The sequence below is a fragment of the Lissotriton helveticus genome, chromosome 12 (genome assembly GCF_964261635.1).
Source record: "Lissotriton helveticus chromosome 12, aLisHel1.1, whole genome shotgun sequence".
NCBI lineage: Eukaryota > Metazoa > Chordata > Amphibia > Caudata > Salamandridae > Lissotriton > Lissotriton helveticus.
In genome coordinates this window covers 784,819,319-784,834,277 of record NC_136073.1, presented here as the reverse complement: position 1 = coordinate 784,834,277, position 14,959 = coordinate 784,819,319, and the positions used below count along the sequence as shown (strand labels likewise).

Below are 14,959 nucleotides of genomic sequence, written 5' to 3'. Positions count from 1 at the left end.
TCCAATCCACCAATATAGGCCAGTACCCAATCATAAAGGAAAGGACACAGTTAAAGACGAGAGGATTTCAAGTACTCAAGCGAAGGAGGGATAATGCCAATCTAGCACAAGCAATACAATATATATATATTCAGAAACAGTGCTTAGTTTGTAAAATATTAAGTGTCAGGGCTCTGACCAGGATGCCACTGCAGCTTGCACCACCCATTGCCCTTGTCATTGCTGCCAAAACAACGACTAACCATCTCTCTCGCATGTAAATGCGACAGTTCAGATTATTACAGGTCTCCAAAGCTAAAGGAATGCCTGGGGAGGCAGGTATTAGCAATTTAAATGTATAGTCTATTCCTAAACAACCGTTGTTCTGCTCATCTCTAAATTAGACGAGCAGCGCCACCATGTGGTAGACTGTTCTAAGTATGGTGTTGATAATTAGGTGCCGGTGTCGAGCACGGGAAACCAATTAAGTGCCGGTGCTAAGCACCGGAAAGCACCGGCTCAAATTAAGCACTGTTCAGAAATAGGGGTGAGAAGTCTGCAGTAACCTAACATGCAAATGCTTCCATGGAACAACAAGCAAGTGCAACTACCTCCATTCCTGGTGGACTTTGTATTAGTTCAGGTAGTGTGGGTAGAAAAAAAGAGTGCTTGACCTCCCCATGGTGCTGCCCAGATGCTAAGTTTTCCACAAAGCGTGGTAGTAATTGTTTAAATAACCGCATGCATCCTGCTCGGTGGAGCGAGATGAAAGGGTAAGGGAGCAAGATGAAGCAGTGATGGGTAAGCTGTGAGACTTAAGCATCAAGAGGTGGTGGTGGGGGAGGGCAGCAGAAGACACCAACTGGGTTTCTAGTGCATTGAAGGGCAGCAGAGGAAAAGGAGTTCCCCCCAACAACACATAAACTGTTAACATGTAAGGAAACTGTACTTGGCCGGAGCTCCTTGGCCTTCAACGGAAGTGACGTGTCGGCTGCGTCAACCAGTTAGGAAGCAGCAAGGAGCCAGCAAAAAAGAGCTACAGTGGACTCAACCCATCAGAAGCAGCAGGTGGGACTAAAGTCGTTATGTTCTTACAACAGGTCTTGCGCATGTGTACTGCCTAAGCTCGACCTAAAAAATAAATTACTCTGTGCCTTCAGTGGGAGCAGCAGGTACAGAATTTGCTCTGCTTGGCAGACACTTTCTGCGGATGCTTTTCTTGTGAAAAGCAGAGTGCCTTCACTCACAGCGAAGTTAGTGGCTAGACGGGTTGATCCATTGCCTCGTATGTTGTAGTGGATTTAAGAAAAATGTGAATGACACAATAATAGACTGGTCATGCCTTCTTCAGACCTCACTACCTCAGAGCTTGACCAGACATTTGGGTCTCAGGGTGAGGCCTTTTCCTACACATGACACAGGGTCCAGACCAGCTTTTCATCTCAGCCTGGCTCCGGTGTCCAGTCCCAATCTTTGTCCCAGTTCCACTGGTTAAGTCTTGCTCCTCATCCTAGATCTTCTCTTGGGTTCTGTCCTGCACTTTGTTTAAGGATGTGAAAGGCACAAATGAGGAGGATACAGACCCAATGACCCATGAGCAGGAAAACAAATTGTCAGTTTCTCTGTGGTGCCAAAAATCCTTGCACTGACCCATACCTAGGCCCAACTTCCATGTCCATCCCTGCTTCCATGTTCAGTCCCGCTTCTATGTTCAGTCTCACCTCTTTGTACCGTCCCACTTCAATATTCAGTCACGCTTCCATGTTAAGTTCCGCTTCCATGTTCAGTCCCGCTTCTATATTCAGTCTTGCTTCAACGTTCAGTTCTGTTCCCATGTTCAGTCCCGCTTCTATGTTCAGTCCCGCTTCCACGTTCAGCTCTGCTCCCATGTTGAGTCCCGCTTCTATGTTCAGTTCTGCTTCCAGGTTCAGTTCTGCTTCCATTGTCAGTCCCACTCCTATGTTCAGTTCCGCTTCCACGTTCAGTTCTGCTCCCTTGTTCAGTCCCGCTTCTATGTTCAGTCCGGCTTCCACGTTCAGTCCTGCTTCGATGTTCAGTACCGCATCTATATTCAGTCCCTCTTCTATGTTCAGTTCCGCTTTCATGTTCAGTTCCGCTTCTATGTTCAGTCCCGCTTCTATATTCAGTCCTGCTTCCACGTTCCGTTCTGCTCCCATGTTCAATCCCGCTTCTATGTTCGGTCCCGCTTCCACGTTCAGCTCTGCCCCCATTTGCAGTCCTGCTTCTATGTTCAGTCCTGCTTCTATGTTCAGTTCTGCCTCCAGGTTCAGTTCTGCTTCCATTGTCAGTCCCACTTTTATATTCAGTCATGCTTCCACGTTCAGTTCTGCATCCATATTCAGTCCCCGCGCCTATGTTCAGTCCAGCTTCTATGCTCAGTCCCACTTCTATGTTCAGTCCAGCTTCTAAGCTCCGTCCCGCTTCTATGCTCAGTCGCGCTTCTATGCTCAGTCCCACTTCTATGTTCAGTTCAGCTTCTATGTTCAGTCCAGCTTCTATGCTCAGTCCCACTTCTATGTTCAGTCCAGCTTCTATGTTCAGTCCAGCTTCTATGCTCAGTCCCACTTCTATGTTCAGTCCAACTTCTATGTTCAGTCCAGCTTCTATGCTCAGTCCAGCTTCTATGCTCAGTCCAGCTTCTATGTTCAGTCCAGCTTCTATGTTCAGTCCAGCTTCTATGCTCAGTCCCACTTCTATGTTCAGTCCAGCTTCTATGTTCAGTCCAGCTTCTATGCTCAGTCCAGCTTCTATGCTCAGTCCAGCTTCTATGTTCAGTCCAGCTTCTATGCTCAGTCACGCTTCTATGTTCAGTCCCACTTCTATGTTCAGTCCAGCTGCTATCTTCAGTTCAGAGTGTATGTTCAGTCCTGCTTCTATGTTCAGTCCAGGTTCTATGTAAAGTCACACTTATATGCTCAGTCCCACGTCTATATTCAGTCCCGCTTCTATGTTCAGTCCCGCTTCTATGTTCAGTCCTGCTACTATGTTCAATTCCGCTTCTATGTTCAGTCCCGCTTCCATGTTCGGAGCCCGCTTCCATGTTCAGAGCCCGCTTCCATGTTCAGTCCCGCTTCCATGTTCAGAGCCCGCTTCCATGTTCAGTCCTGCTTCCAGGTTCAGCTCTGCTTCCATTTTCAGTTCTGCTTCTATTTTAAGTCCCGCTTCTAGGTTCAGCCCTTTTTCCTGGGTTCAGTCCTGCTCTTCATCTCAGCCTCACTCCAGAGCTAAGTAGCACTCCTCTCTTCAGTGCTTTCCTCAGTCTCACACCAGCGCACAGGTTTAGTCCAGCTCTTTGTCCTAGCCTCGCTTCGGGCTTTCCTCCTGTCCCTCATTCATTCCTTCTCCTGGCTTTGTACTACTCCTGACCTCAGATCTCAATTCACCCCCACCGCACTAGTTCCCTTCCTCTCCCCGGTTCACGTCCCACTCCTTGGCTAATCTGGGCTCCACTTGATCTCACTCCTCCCCTTGGGTTAAATCCTCTCTAAAACTCCACCCTGCTTCAGTCATGCTCACGTCTATACCTTAAGCACCACCAAATCTCGGGACCACTGTTCCCTTTGCCTCTAGCTTTCATTCACGAAGAACCTAAAGAAATGTACAATTAAATTAAATAATCTATGGGATTAGGGTAAGCAACATGGGGTATTTACTACTTTATGTATTCCCTTGGATAGCGCCTGAGAGAAAACTCTTAGGACACAATTTCTGGACTTAATGCTGTTTTATTAGTTGCTCACCAAGCTTTGAATCAGTCAAACCTCTTGGACACATAGGTCACAAGCTTCTACTCCATTTCAACAGCATTCACAGTTAATGGCTGCTTATGTATTGAAACTGTTACCAGCAATAATCTGTACCAGGCTGGTATGGTCTAGGGCCCCAGACAATTATTGTTCAATATGTGCTTGCCACAACCCCCCTCAGCACCCATCACCCCCATCTGATGTACATTTATCCTATACATTTACAGTTGATGAAACACTTCCCACATAGGATCAAAACAAAGACAACACCCTTCCAACCACGTACCGTAGACAGTGTAGCATGGTACCCATGTACGCAACCACTTCATCTCCCACATAGGGGTAAGTAAACACTATATAAATGTTACAATGCAATGCGAATAGTACAAATCCACAAAGAGGGAGTCGAACCTTTCCTGCAGATGGGGTTGCTGTGGTCAAAGCCACATAGAGGAACATCAGACGGAATTCGATTCCGAGGCCAGTGGATCTCCCGTCCCGGAACTGGAAGGATCTTCTTAATCGATCCGTTATAGTTTGATACAATCTGGGAGAGAGAACGACAGAGGGGGGAGAAAAGGAGAAAAAGACAAGAGAGGGAAGGCAAAGAAAGTGAAAGAGAGCAAGAAGGCGAGAGAGTAGGGAAAAGAAGAGAGAGAGGAGACGAAAGAAACAGCGAGTGACAGATGTGGAGAGGGTGGGAGAAAGAGATAGGAATAAAGAAAGAGGGAAAAACAGAGAGGAAGAGTCAGAAAAAGAAACAGACAGAAATAGAAAAGGAATGAGGAATGGGAATTGGAGGGAGGGAAGGCACAAGAAAGAGATAGTTGGGGAGAATGAAAGACAGGTAAAGAAAGAGAAAGAGAGAGAAGAGACAATGTATTAACATGACCTGTTGATAACTTTTCTAGATATTGCCATTTCTGGCTTGCATGGTAACTAGCAGGATGAGAAGGCAAAGGGGTCATGGGGTATACTGGGTAGTATCATTCCAATGAAGCCGTGCATACCGCCCCATGCATCCCTCAATAGAAGCTTTCAGAATTTGTTTTTTAATCAGACTTACCAAAATACCAATGAAAGTCCATAGTGCAAAGCCAGGCAGGCCATTGAGGGCTTTATAAGAAATCTTCTCTACTGGTGATGTAGGTTTCGTAGAACACCTGCATCAGCACAGCCCCTCTGCTCACACTTCTTAACCTCTGGATCATCACATCTAAGCACCAACAGCACTACACACCACTTTCATACACAGACAACCCCAACACGATGAAAGAACTGGACAGACTGAACAGCTTCTTTGAACCAATGACACTACCCACTCAACTCAAACAACACCCGGTAAAGACCAGGATAAACACAGAGTTCTTGCCACTCTTTCCAACTACAAATACAGGGTCAATAACACATATTATCTAGCCCTTTTCACTAAAGACACAGAGTAACTACAGCCACACTCAACCTAACCCACCACAGAACCAGAACATTGAACCCTGCGCTCACCTCCAGGCCACCAGGCAGAGGAACCACCTGCAGGCCACACCAATGGAAAAAAGTACACAATTTGCACCGACCCCACACAGCATGCCGACCCAATCAATGAGCTCAATGGTGCCAAAAAACTGTTCCCCACACCTTTGGTAAAGGGCAAAAACATGTTTAACACATATTTATGATTTTAACAATCCTGTGCAGTGAAGAACAATTTACTTACCTTTGGTAATTTCTCTTGGATACTCCTCTTACCACTGAATCCTCACCTTTTGAATTACCCCAAGTGCCAAATTGGATCCAGGACCTTGTCCAGCAATTGCTTCCCCTTCCTTGATGGTAGGTGGCGCCATCACTCTCTACAATGACCTTATTTGTACAAGGAAGTAAAGGCGCCAGCCCTATAAAGGCTCCATCCTTGCGCGCTTGCATCGGTTTAAAACTAAGCATTCCACACTCTAGGTCAGTGATAAATTGAGAAGCATGACAGTGTGCAAAATCTAACCTGGAACCTAATTAACACCTAGAAGGTGATGGCGCACCTCTCTGATGAAGATAAGGCAACGTTAGAAGCCCCGATCGGCCTAGAAGAAGTACTTAAGGCAGTAGGTGATCTTCCAGCTGGGAAAGCAGCAGGCCCGGATCTGCTGCCAGTGGAATTTTATAAGACATTTCAAGGGGTGATTATCGGTGAGATGTTGCACGTGCTGAAGCAGGCCCAACAGGGGAACTCGATCCCAATGTCTTGGGGAGGGGTAGATGTCATTGTCATTTAAAAAAAAGGGAAGATCGCTACAGCCCCAGGATCTTACAGGCCAATCACCTTGAAGAACGCCGACTCAAAAGTGTACTCAAAGATATTAGCCAATAGACTAGCAAAAGCGATCGAGGGCTTGGTTAGTGACACCCAGCATGGGTCATACCTGGGAAGGGAACCACGCAGCATGTCAGGCAGGTAATCACCCTGTTTCACGCCACAGGGGTCCCAGGGGATCCTATCGCAGCTCTCTTTTTAGATGCCGAGAAGGCGTTCGATAGGGTTTGCTGGGACTATCTATGGTCAGTACTTATCCGATATGGGCTAGGTGCAGTATACGTTAAAGCGATTCAGGCACTTTACGCAGGGCCAACGGCCAGGATAAAGGTCAACAGGGGGTACACAGCCTCGGTGCAGATTCACAGAGGGACTAGACAGGGGTGTCCTTCTTCACCTCTACTATTTGTCCTGTACATGGACCTCCTGCTTAGGAGGTTAGAAGCCAATATCAACATACCGGCAGTGACCATAAACCACAGGCAATTCAAAACATTCGCTTACACGGATGACGTGGCAATTGTTTCCTCTAATCCCACACTAGCTATCCGAGAGATAGAAGCGAAAGCGGAGATATTGAAAGTGATTATGGAAGCTGTCGTCATTTTGTGACTGATACTTGAATAAAGTGAAAAACTTGGGAATCAACAATCTTTGACCCTGTGATATTTTCAAGAAGTGGGAACCACTCCCTCGAATCATTGGAGTTGCATTGGACATTTTTGGGATCTTAGGACGGTGGATCCTTTTGGGGTTTGAGCGGACAGCATACTAGAAAAGACAATTGAGCTGATTCTGTTTATAAATTTGGGTTGTTTTCTGTGCTACAGTGCTTTTTGCCCTCACCGTTGCTTCTTTGAATATTAAACATTAACATGGGTTGCACAGGGATGGATGCAGCATTTGAGTTGGTGCTTAAAGAAAACATTTTCATGAAAGTAATACATGTTTGTGTTTCATTCTCTGTAGAAACAAGCATGGGTTTTTATTCCAGATGTCAGTTTGAGGGTTAAACACTAAAAATGAAGGAAAATATTTAAAATTATGCAGTGAGAGCAGAAGAGAAGGAGCCTGAATTTGTCCTTCGGAGATTTGCTAAGCTGCCAAAATATGAACTGCCAAAATCTGAACAAAAGGACGTTACTATGAATGAGGAGAAACTTCCTCTGCAGAGAGGGGCTCAGCGGAAGATTGTTGTACTAAGTATTACATTCTGCTGGAGTGGAGGAAAAAAGTGATAGTGGAATGGAGAATATGTCCTGGGTCACAAAACTGATGTCATTGCTGTTACAAGAAAAAAAATTCTTGGAAGCTTCTGTGTGTGTAGAGAGTGGAGTGACCGTACACCAACTTTCCTTGCCAATCAAAAGTAGAGAAAAGCCTGAGTTAGATACTTCTGTGGGGTGGTTGTTGTTTGACAGACATCTTTGCTGACTGTCTGGGTGAGATCGTCACATGTCGTAGGTTTGCCGTTTCTCCTGTGTATCCTGAATCTTAGTCCTTGCCTTTTCATATTTACTTGAGGGGCCCATGCTGACTTCCTGGCCAGGAGTTAGTGTTTCCTTATTGGGTTAGTATTAGCCTGATATTTAATTTGCATAATTATTTGCAAATGTATTTTCTCTCTGAAACTTTCATCTCTTCTCCTATCAACTCCTCAAAGCATAGTCGTTGACTGTGAATTTGTCATTTTTCTCTTCTGATGTTGTTTACTTAGTGACGATCTATGATTGGTGCTGTATTTAATGTTTTTGAGCATTCATTCACATTATTTAGATAAATACTATAAATATACAAATGAGTCTGTCTTTATTAGTGTATTTTTTATTCATGAGTATTCATTTGTCTACCCTAATCATTATAAAGATTGCATCGCCACATTTGGTAAAATAGGGAAATGTAATTGATATTGGTAGGTTGGTATAATTACAAGGAATACAACTAACCCAGCGTGAAGGGGCTTGTTGGGTAATGGAAATTGGGCCTTGTCTTTAGAAAATGTATCAGTTCCTGAGCGCTGGATCAAAGGTCACTTCACTGAGTGGGAGGAGAAAGCGTCAGTGAGGAATCTGCGATTAGATAGAGCGTTATTGAAGGTAAGTAACTTGTTCTTCTGATGGATACTTCTAACCAAACAGTTCTAACCATTTGGAAATGTACTAAAGCAGGACCTCTCAAAAGGAAGCAGGTATGAGGAGGCACTTCACACCAGGAAATCCTGCAGGACAGAGTGGACAAAATGGCCTACCCAGATGATCTGAGAAGGCAGTTTTGCCTTGTGAGGATGTGGACGGATGCCCGTGTAGCCACCTAACAGATGCTCCAGAACATGCCTGGCCAAGTGTGTAGGGGCATCCCCTAGCTCTGGTGGAGTGAACTCAAAGCCCCCCAGGATGATCATGTTTTGGCCAAGGCATACAAATTCTTTATACAAGGATGTTCAATCTGGATGAGGTCAGTTTATGGACCGTCCTTTCCCTTTTTAGCATCAAAGAGCCTTGCAAAACGTTTTTCACCCACTCAGTGCTTCTCAGTGCAAATGATGTAAAACTAATCTGTGTCAAAGGGCACAGGAAAAAAGGAACTGACATCAGCACACAGGGTGGTGTCTATTTCGGCTCTGCGCCGGCACTTCTGGAGGTGTGGCGAGGTTGCCTTGAAGTCGGAGATCTCACCCTACCAGCAAACATGCTGCTGGAAAACTTTTCTGTGTCCATCCTTGCACCTGGGTAAATTCAAATACTGAGGATTCTGCACATAGAAGAATCCATGAGAAAATCACACTTAAGGGTGCAATAAGCAAATCAACTCATATCATATGGTAGGAGCAAACAGAAGATACCATTTGAATTAATAATATCACTTAATCAAGCTGGTAACCAGCAACTTTTCAGTCACCCGGCGGTGGCACAGGTGACAGAGAGCCCCATTCAGCCCACTCAAATTCATTCCATTGCATAAGATATGAGGCAATATATCCTTCAGCCTGAATCTCATATTAAAACTTTCATTGAAAGCACTGTCTGTATTGGGAAAATAAACTAGATCATCCATCCATTGCCTGAACAAGAAGCCTTTGGTGACATCTATTATTGAGAACCCCACAGCCCAAACCTCCAACCCCTGGCATGCTTCAAGAGCGCTGTGTCTTTGAAGGGCAGGAGAAAGCAGGACGATGGGCAGGGACTTGGATCCCAAGAACATCACCCAGTGCGACAGACAAGCACCACCCAGCAATGTTCCAGAGGGTCATGCTATGCCGAGTGTATGAAAAGTGCTTTGGGCATGGTGGACCTGTGGCACTTGTCAGAGAAGTTAGCATCAGTTCTATGAATGCTGGCAGGTGAGCAATTCAAACACAGCACATACATATATATCATGTATGATGAGCTGTTGAGACCTCAGGGTTATAATTAAGGCTCCATGTTTTCTGTTTTTACTGATTTTTACAGATAAATACAGACGGAAAATCATTTCTTTTTCTATCTTCATTTATGTTTAAATGTGGATAAAAAAAGGACATGAGTCTCTTTTGTGAGTGATTCTAAATAGTCAGTCATGACTGTCAGAGCAACAGATGTGAAGATTGACAGGTAAGCGGTTAATAAATAAAGAAATTATAGTAATGATGCTTAGACTCCAGTAGATTTGCAAAAGATTGATACTGTAATGTAATATTTTCATATACGTGTATTAATTTATGATCTGTGAGTCTTTTTAATATTAAAATCTGTCATACATTCAGATAGGAGTTTACATTTATCATTTACATACATGTGGAAATGTACTAGATTTGATTCATTTTTTTACACAAAACGCGAAATAAAAATGGATAAATACAGATGAAATTAACAAAAAATAAATACGGATAAATTCGTACGGAAGTGTTAATAAAATAAATACCGTAAAACCGGGAGCCCTAGTTATAATCCAAATTATACTAAGAATTATCCCTTAGGCCTTCATATTTATTTGCAATCCTACGTCGATGGCTCACTGGAGAGAGAAGAGCACAAGTAACTACTGCTATCTTCTCCGCTTGGATTTTGTAGTACAAGGATACGCTGTCATCTACCACCCACTGATATAGGGCCTGATGTATCAAAGAGTTTTCCCTATTCTGTGCCTGTAGGAAAATGCGTTCGATCACATGGGCCATAGTGATGTGCAACCTAATATACATCAGTGAGATAGGAGATGTTCAGCCAGGCTTTCTTTGGAGTGTCTGTGATATTCATATACTGAAAAAGTGTATGTGCAGTGCTCCCATCCTGCTTTGCCTCCTGGGTTTGGTAATAAATTGGACAATAATGAAAACAACTTTTGAGCTATAAATAGCTGCATGTACACTGTATCTGTCAATCAAAGGAGAAATGAATCCCCGACTCACACCAAATGCTGAGTCCAGGCAACAGTAGCCAGACGAGCATCAATCTGTACAGTATTTGACACTAGGCTCAGTGTGTGATACCAACCGTGTCGACAGCGGCGGCTTCTCCGCTAAGGCAGAGGAGCGTCGCCCCACTGCTTTTCAGCAGTGCAAAAAAGGAAAAATAAAGGGATGATAGCACAATGTTATTATCATTTTATTTTTCTGTGCTGAAGCGAGTTTTGGGGTGGGGCTTGGCTGTGTCGTCACAGCCAGCAGGGGGAGGAGTGGTTGGTGCACTTAAGGGCCCATGACGGTATTGCATTCGTTTTTCTTTTCTTTTTGTTTTAACCCCCTCCCCGCCTCACCACTACTGCCCTGAATCAGCCGCCACTGTGTGTCAAGCCCTGGAGGAGAATGAAACTGGGTTATATTAAAGAATATACTGAGCGTGATGGGGTTCCAATATTTATGCACGTGTTGAGGGAGGCACATTGATTGGGGGTAGGACATCACCTGCACATAGCACAGGGCGCTAGGGGTGCCACTGAATATACTTTCAGATATGGCACATTTAGTCCTGTTCAGGACTATGGCCTAGTTAGTAAGCTGTGGTTAAGTTCAGGAGTTCTGCTCCACCCCACCCCTTCCCTTATCAGACAGGACCTTATCCTACTGCAAAAGGATGCAGGCAGTGCTAGAGGGGTTACTAGGAAGAGATACAAAAATACTTGAAGGACCATCATTTTCAATCTAATAGAGACCTTCCCCACAAGCTCCGTTCCCTGGTGGAGGCAGACGGGTGTGGTTCACCCTTCTCTCTAGACTCCCTAGCAACTACAAATAAAACATGTTTCCCCCCCAAAAAAGAAATGGAGGAGCCACAAAGCAGAATCCCCAAAATCCTGACACCCAGTGTTCACCACCAGAGATGAGGTTGTGACTTAGTCTGTGCTTTGTTGGGAGTAAGGGTAATAGTTCAGATTTGCTCAAAGTAACATGGAGGTCAGGGGGGCACCCATACTTAGGTGTGTCAGGGATCAGCACAGGAAAGGTTATGTCATGTCAAGGTTTTGTAAACATTGTCTACAAAAATATAGAAAATCTATATCCAATATTTCAGAATATGATGTTTAGGAAACAAGAATTATGTCAGAAAATATTTCTTTAGACAATTTTCTGATATACAACCCCATTGACACTCAAACAAGATCTATCAAAAACAGAAAGGCAGTACAATGTCGATTATGAACAGCAGTCAGAGCAAACAAAATTCAGGAAGGTGCTAGAAAAAAACTTTTACCAACCCAACACGCAGCATGCATTCCAGGGGCCGGCATACTTTGCGTCTCCGCGTGAAAAGTGCATGCAGTTCTCTTCCAAATATCGGACCAGATGCTTTTCACTCCAGCTGATGGAACTCACTATATATAGTCTTTTGCAGTTGAACATGAGGCTGGAACCAGCTGAGCCTCAAAACCATCTTTGTCTCACAAAATTAAAATGAGACTTGAACCTCCATATTCTGCTAGAAAAGATGATGCTTCAAGCCCAGTCTGGTCAACACCTAAACAGTCATAAGCCCCTGGCATGATCCCTCAGGCAGTTGACTCAACATTAGCACCCACACAGACTGCCTTCAATAAAGGCGCAACTGCAACCACAGACCTAATGTATAGTCATATGCTCTCCACCAAACACGACCACGCTACTCCTTGCGCCTTGCCTCAGGCCATTTTGAAAGTTGAAACATACCCTCTAGCCATAGGCTAAAATGGCACAGATTAAAATGTTTGAAGCAACTGATAACCCACTCACAAACACAACAGGAAAAAAAGAGTAGTGTCATCTAAATAAATGGAGTAACACCAATTTGAAGGAAAAGTTGTCCACAGTCGTTAATCCTCCAAATGCAAAAGTCTCACAGTCTAACTCCAGTGGCCAGACCAGGAAACCACCACAAACCAGCATTGTTGCATCTCTTAAGCAAGCAATCCCAACAAACCTGGCTATGATCCTCAGTCTTGCTGTGCGATGCACCACATTTCCACTCAAGTTTACAGCTGCCCCTCTGGGCACTGAGATTTAAAGGGGCAATTCACTCGATGATGTCACAACAGAAATCAAAACTCAAGCTGATCTCATCAAACAAAGGAGCATACTAGAATGCCTGTTGTTGATGGTTGTTAGCAACTTAATACTGGGTAAAAATAACAGATTGTTTTCTCCTCCCAAGATGGCCTCGTTAATTTAGACCTAACATGCAACAAGGTACCTCAAAATATTATCCAGGTAAGAGACTGTTTGAGAGTGTGACAATCATATGGTGATCATGTCTGAGACTGCGCGGAAACTCATGGCACTGGTTTGTGACTGAGCAAATCTGCAAAACATCAAGTTATTTACAACAAAAACAATAACTATATTCACAATGGCAGCTACAAGTTACAGCTCACTGACAAAATAAGAAATTGGTCTGTGATGAAATCCTAAAAAAACAGGGTGAGAAGATCCTGGACCCCCTTGGCTCTGTGGGGTTCTATCAAAAGTAGAATATGCAGCATACAGCAATAAAACATACCATCAACAAACATCAATTCTGACCATCACTTACCTGAAAGCTTCCTTCACTTGAATCTGCCATGTCCCACAGCGAGTAGTCATTTTCTCGGTCGCCATTCTGGTCAATTCGCATGTAGCCTGTCACACCTATGGAAAAAACAAGGCACGCAAGATGAATATCTGTCCGGGGCAATTCTGCATGCAACCAGATTTCAAATAGCTGCAAAATGAAGAAGATTGAAAGGTTGTGGAGGGAATGATAGGGCGTAGAGATACATGGACAGTCTAGAGCAGGCTTCTCCAACGAGTAGCTCATGCGCTACTCGTAGCTCTCTATTTGTACATAGCTCTCCTGTGTGAAGTGCTGCCTACTAAATTCGAAAATTTTGCTTGCTCGAAATGATTTGCATACCAACATTGAGTGTGTGTTTTTGAGACAAATGTGTGTGTTTTTTCAGCTGATGTTTGGAAAAAATTAACTTAATTTCCAAAATATATTTAACCCTGATATCTGAGTGACAAATCATATGGCAATGGGGAGGCTTATAACACTATTACTTTGGTGCCAGCGGCATTGCAGCTATGGCTGTTATCACCCATGTACAGGCATTCCAACTTGACAAAGCCTTTTTAGTTTGAAATGTCTGGTTTGCTAACAACTTCTTGTCAGCATTCTGAAAGCTTCCCTAGGAAAGCATTCAACCTATTGATTACCATTGACTTTGTGGTTTGTAACTCACATTTGCTTGCTTTCTATTTGCTGGCTTTTTTTGTTTTAGGCTGTCCAGCATGAGTTTGTCCTTCATGTGGAACATTGCCTATTTACTATATCCTTCTGAGTTCTCCATTTCTGTAAGCAGGTCTTTAAACTTGTTCTAATCTTGTCACATTTGCTGTGCATCTAAAGGCAGAGGTCAAATGTCGGGCACTCGCTTCCGAGGGAGCTTGGTGTTTACTTTTCTTTCTCTGACTTCAAAGTGAGAGGATTTATGTGGAAATCTTGCTGTGAAAGGAGGGTTTTTTTCGAGCACACTACAAAGTTTAAATGTCTGTAAATGAACTCTGCAGATATTTCAGAATATATCAGAATTAAGTTAGCATAAATAAAACAATTTTCATGTGAATCTGAAGTGTGATGGAAGCATATAATACAATCAAAACAAATCAATACACTAGGTGGTGACATTTCCGCACATTCTCGTTTATGCACTGTATAGTTTTATCAGTAAAACTGTATGTGTATGCAAATGTAATAGTCATTTCAATAAAAAAAGTGTGTTGTCTGTAATGGCAGTGCATTACCACATCATGCATACTCAACGTTACGCCACTCCACTCTCCTCTGCACCACTCCACGCAATAGCATTTTGCTCTGCACCACTCACTCCATGTCAGCACACTGTACTCTACACCACTCCACTGTACTCTGCACCACTCTAATTTATGCCACTGCACTCTACGCTACTCTGCACCGTTGCACTCATCGTCACTGCATTCTACACCAGTCTACTGTACGCCACACCACGCCACTCTACACTACTCTGCACCACTCTAATCTACGCCACTAGATACCACTCTACTCTGCAACACAGCACTCTATGCCAGTGCACTCCATGCGACTACATTCTACTCTGTACTACTCCACTCCACTCCACGTGACTGTACTATACTCCTGTCCACTGTATGCCACTCAAATAGACTCTGCTCCACTGCATTTTACCCACTCTACTCCATGGCACTCCACTCTACCCTGCACCACTCCATTCTACACCACTTCAAACTACTCTGAAACAATCCATTCTGCGCCACTCCACTCTACAATGCGCTACTCTACTCTGCACCACTCTACTGTATGCCACTGCACGCTACACCACTCTATTCAAAACCAATGCACTCTACACCCATCTACCCTGCACCACTGCACTCCATGCCACTAACTTGCACTCTACACCATTGCACCCTACGTCACTCTGTTGT

The 14,959-nt window shown here is 44.0% G+C and overlaps 1 protein-coding gene across 1 annotated transcript in view; it reads right to left on the bottom strand.

Moving 5' to 3' along the window:
• Positions 1 to 14,959, bottom strand: part of NPR1 (natriuretic peptide receptor 1) — an 845,985-nt gene that overhangs the window by 378,125 nt on the left and 452,901 nt on the right. Inside the window, exons 5-6 of the mRNA XM_078671023.1 lie at positions 13,035 to 13,129; positions 4,158 to 4,293 (exon numbers count right to left, since the gene is read on the bottom strand). Coding sequence (XP_078527149.1) covers positions 4,158 to 4,293; positions 13,035 to 13,129 — 231 coding nt within the window. The remainder of the gene's footprint in view (positions 1 to 4,157; positions 4,294 to 13,034; positions 13,130 to 14,959) is intronic.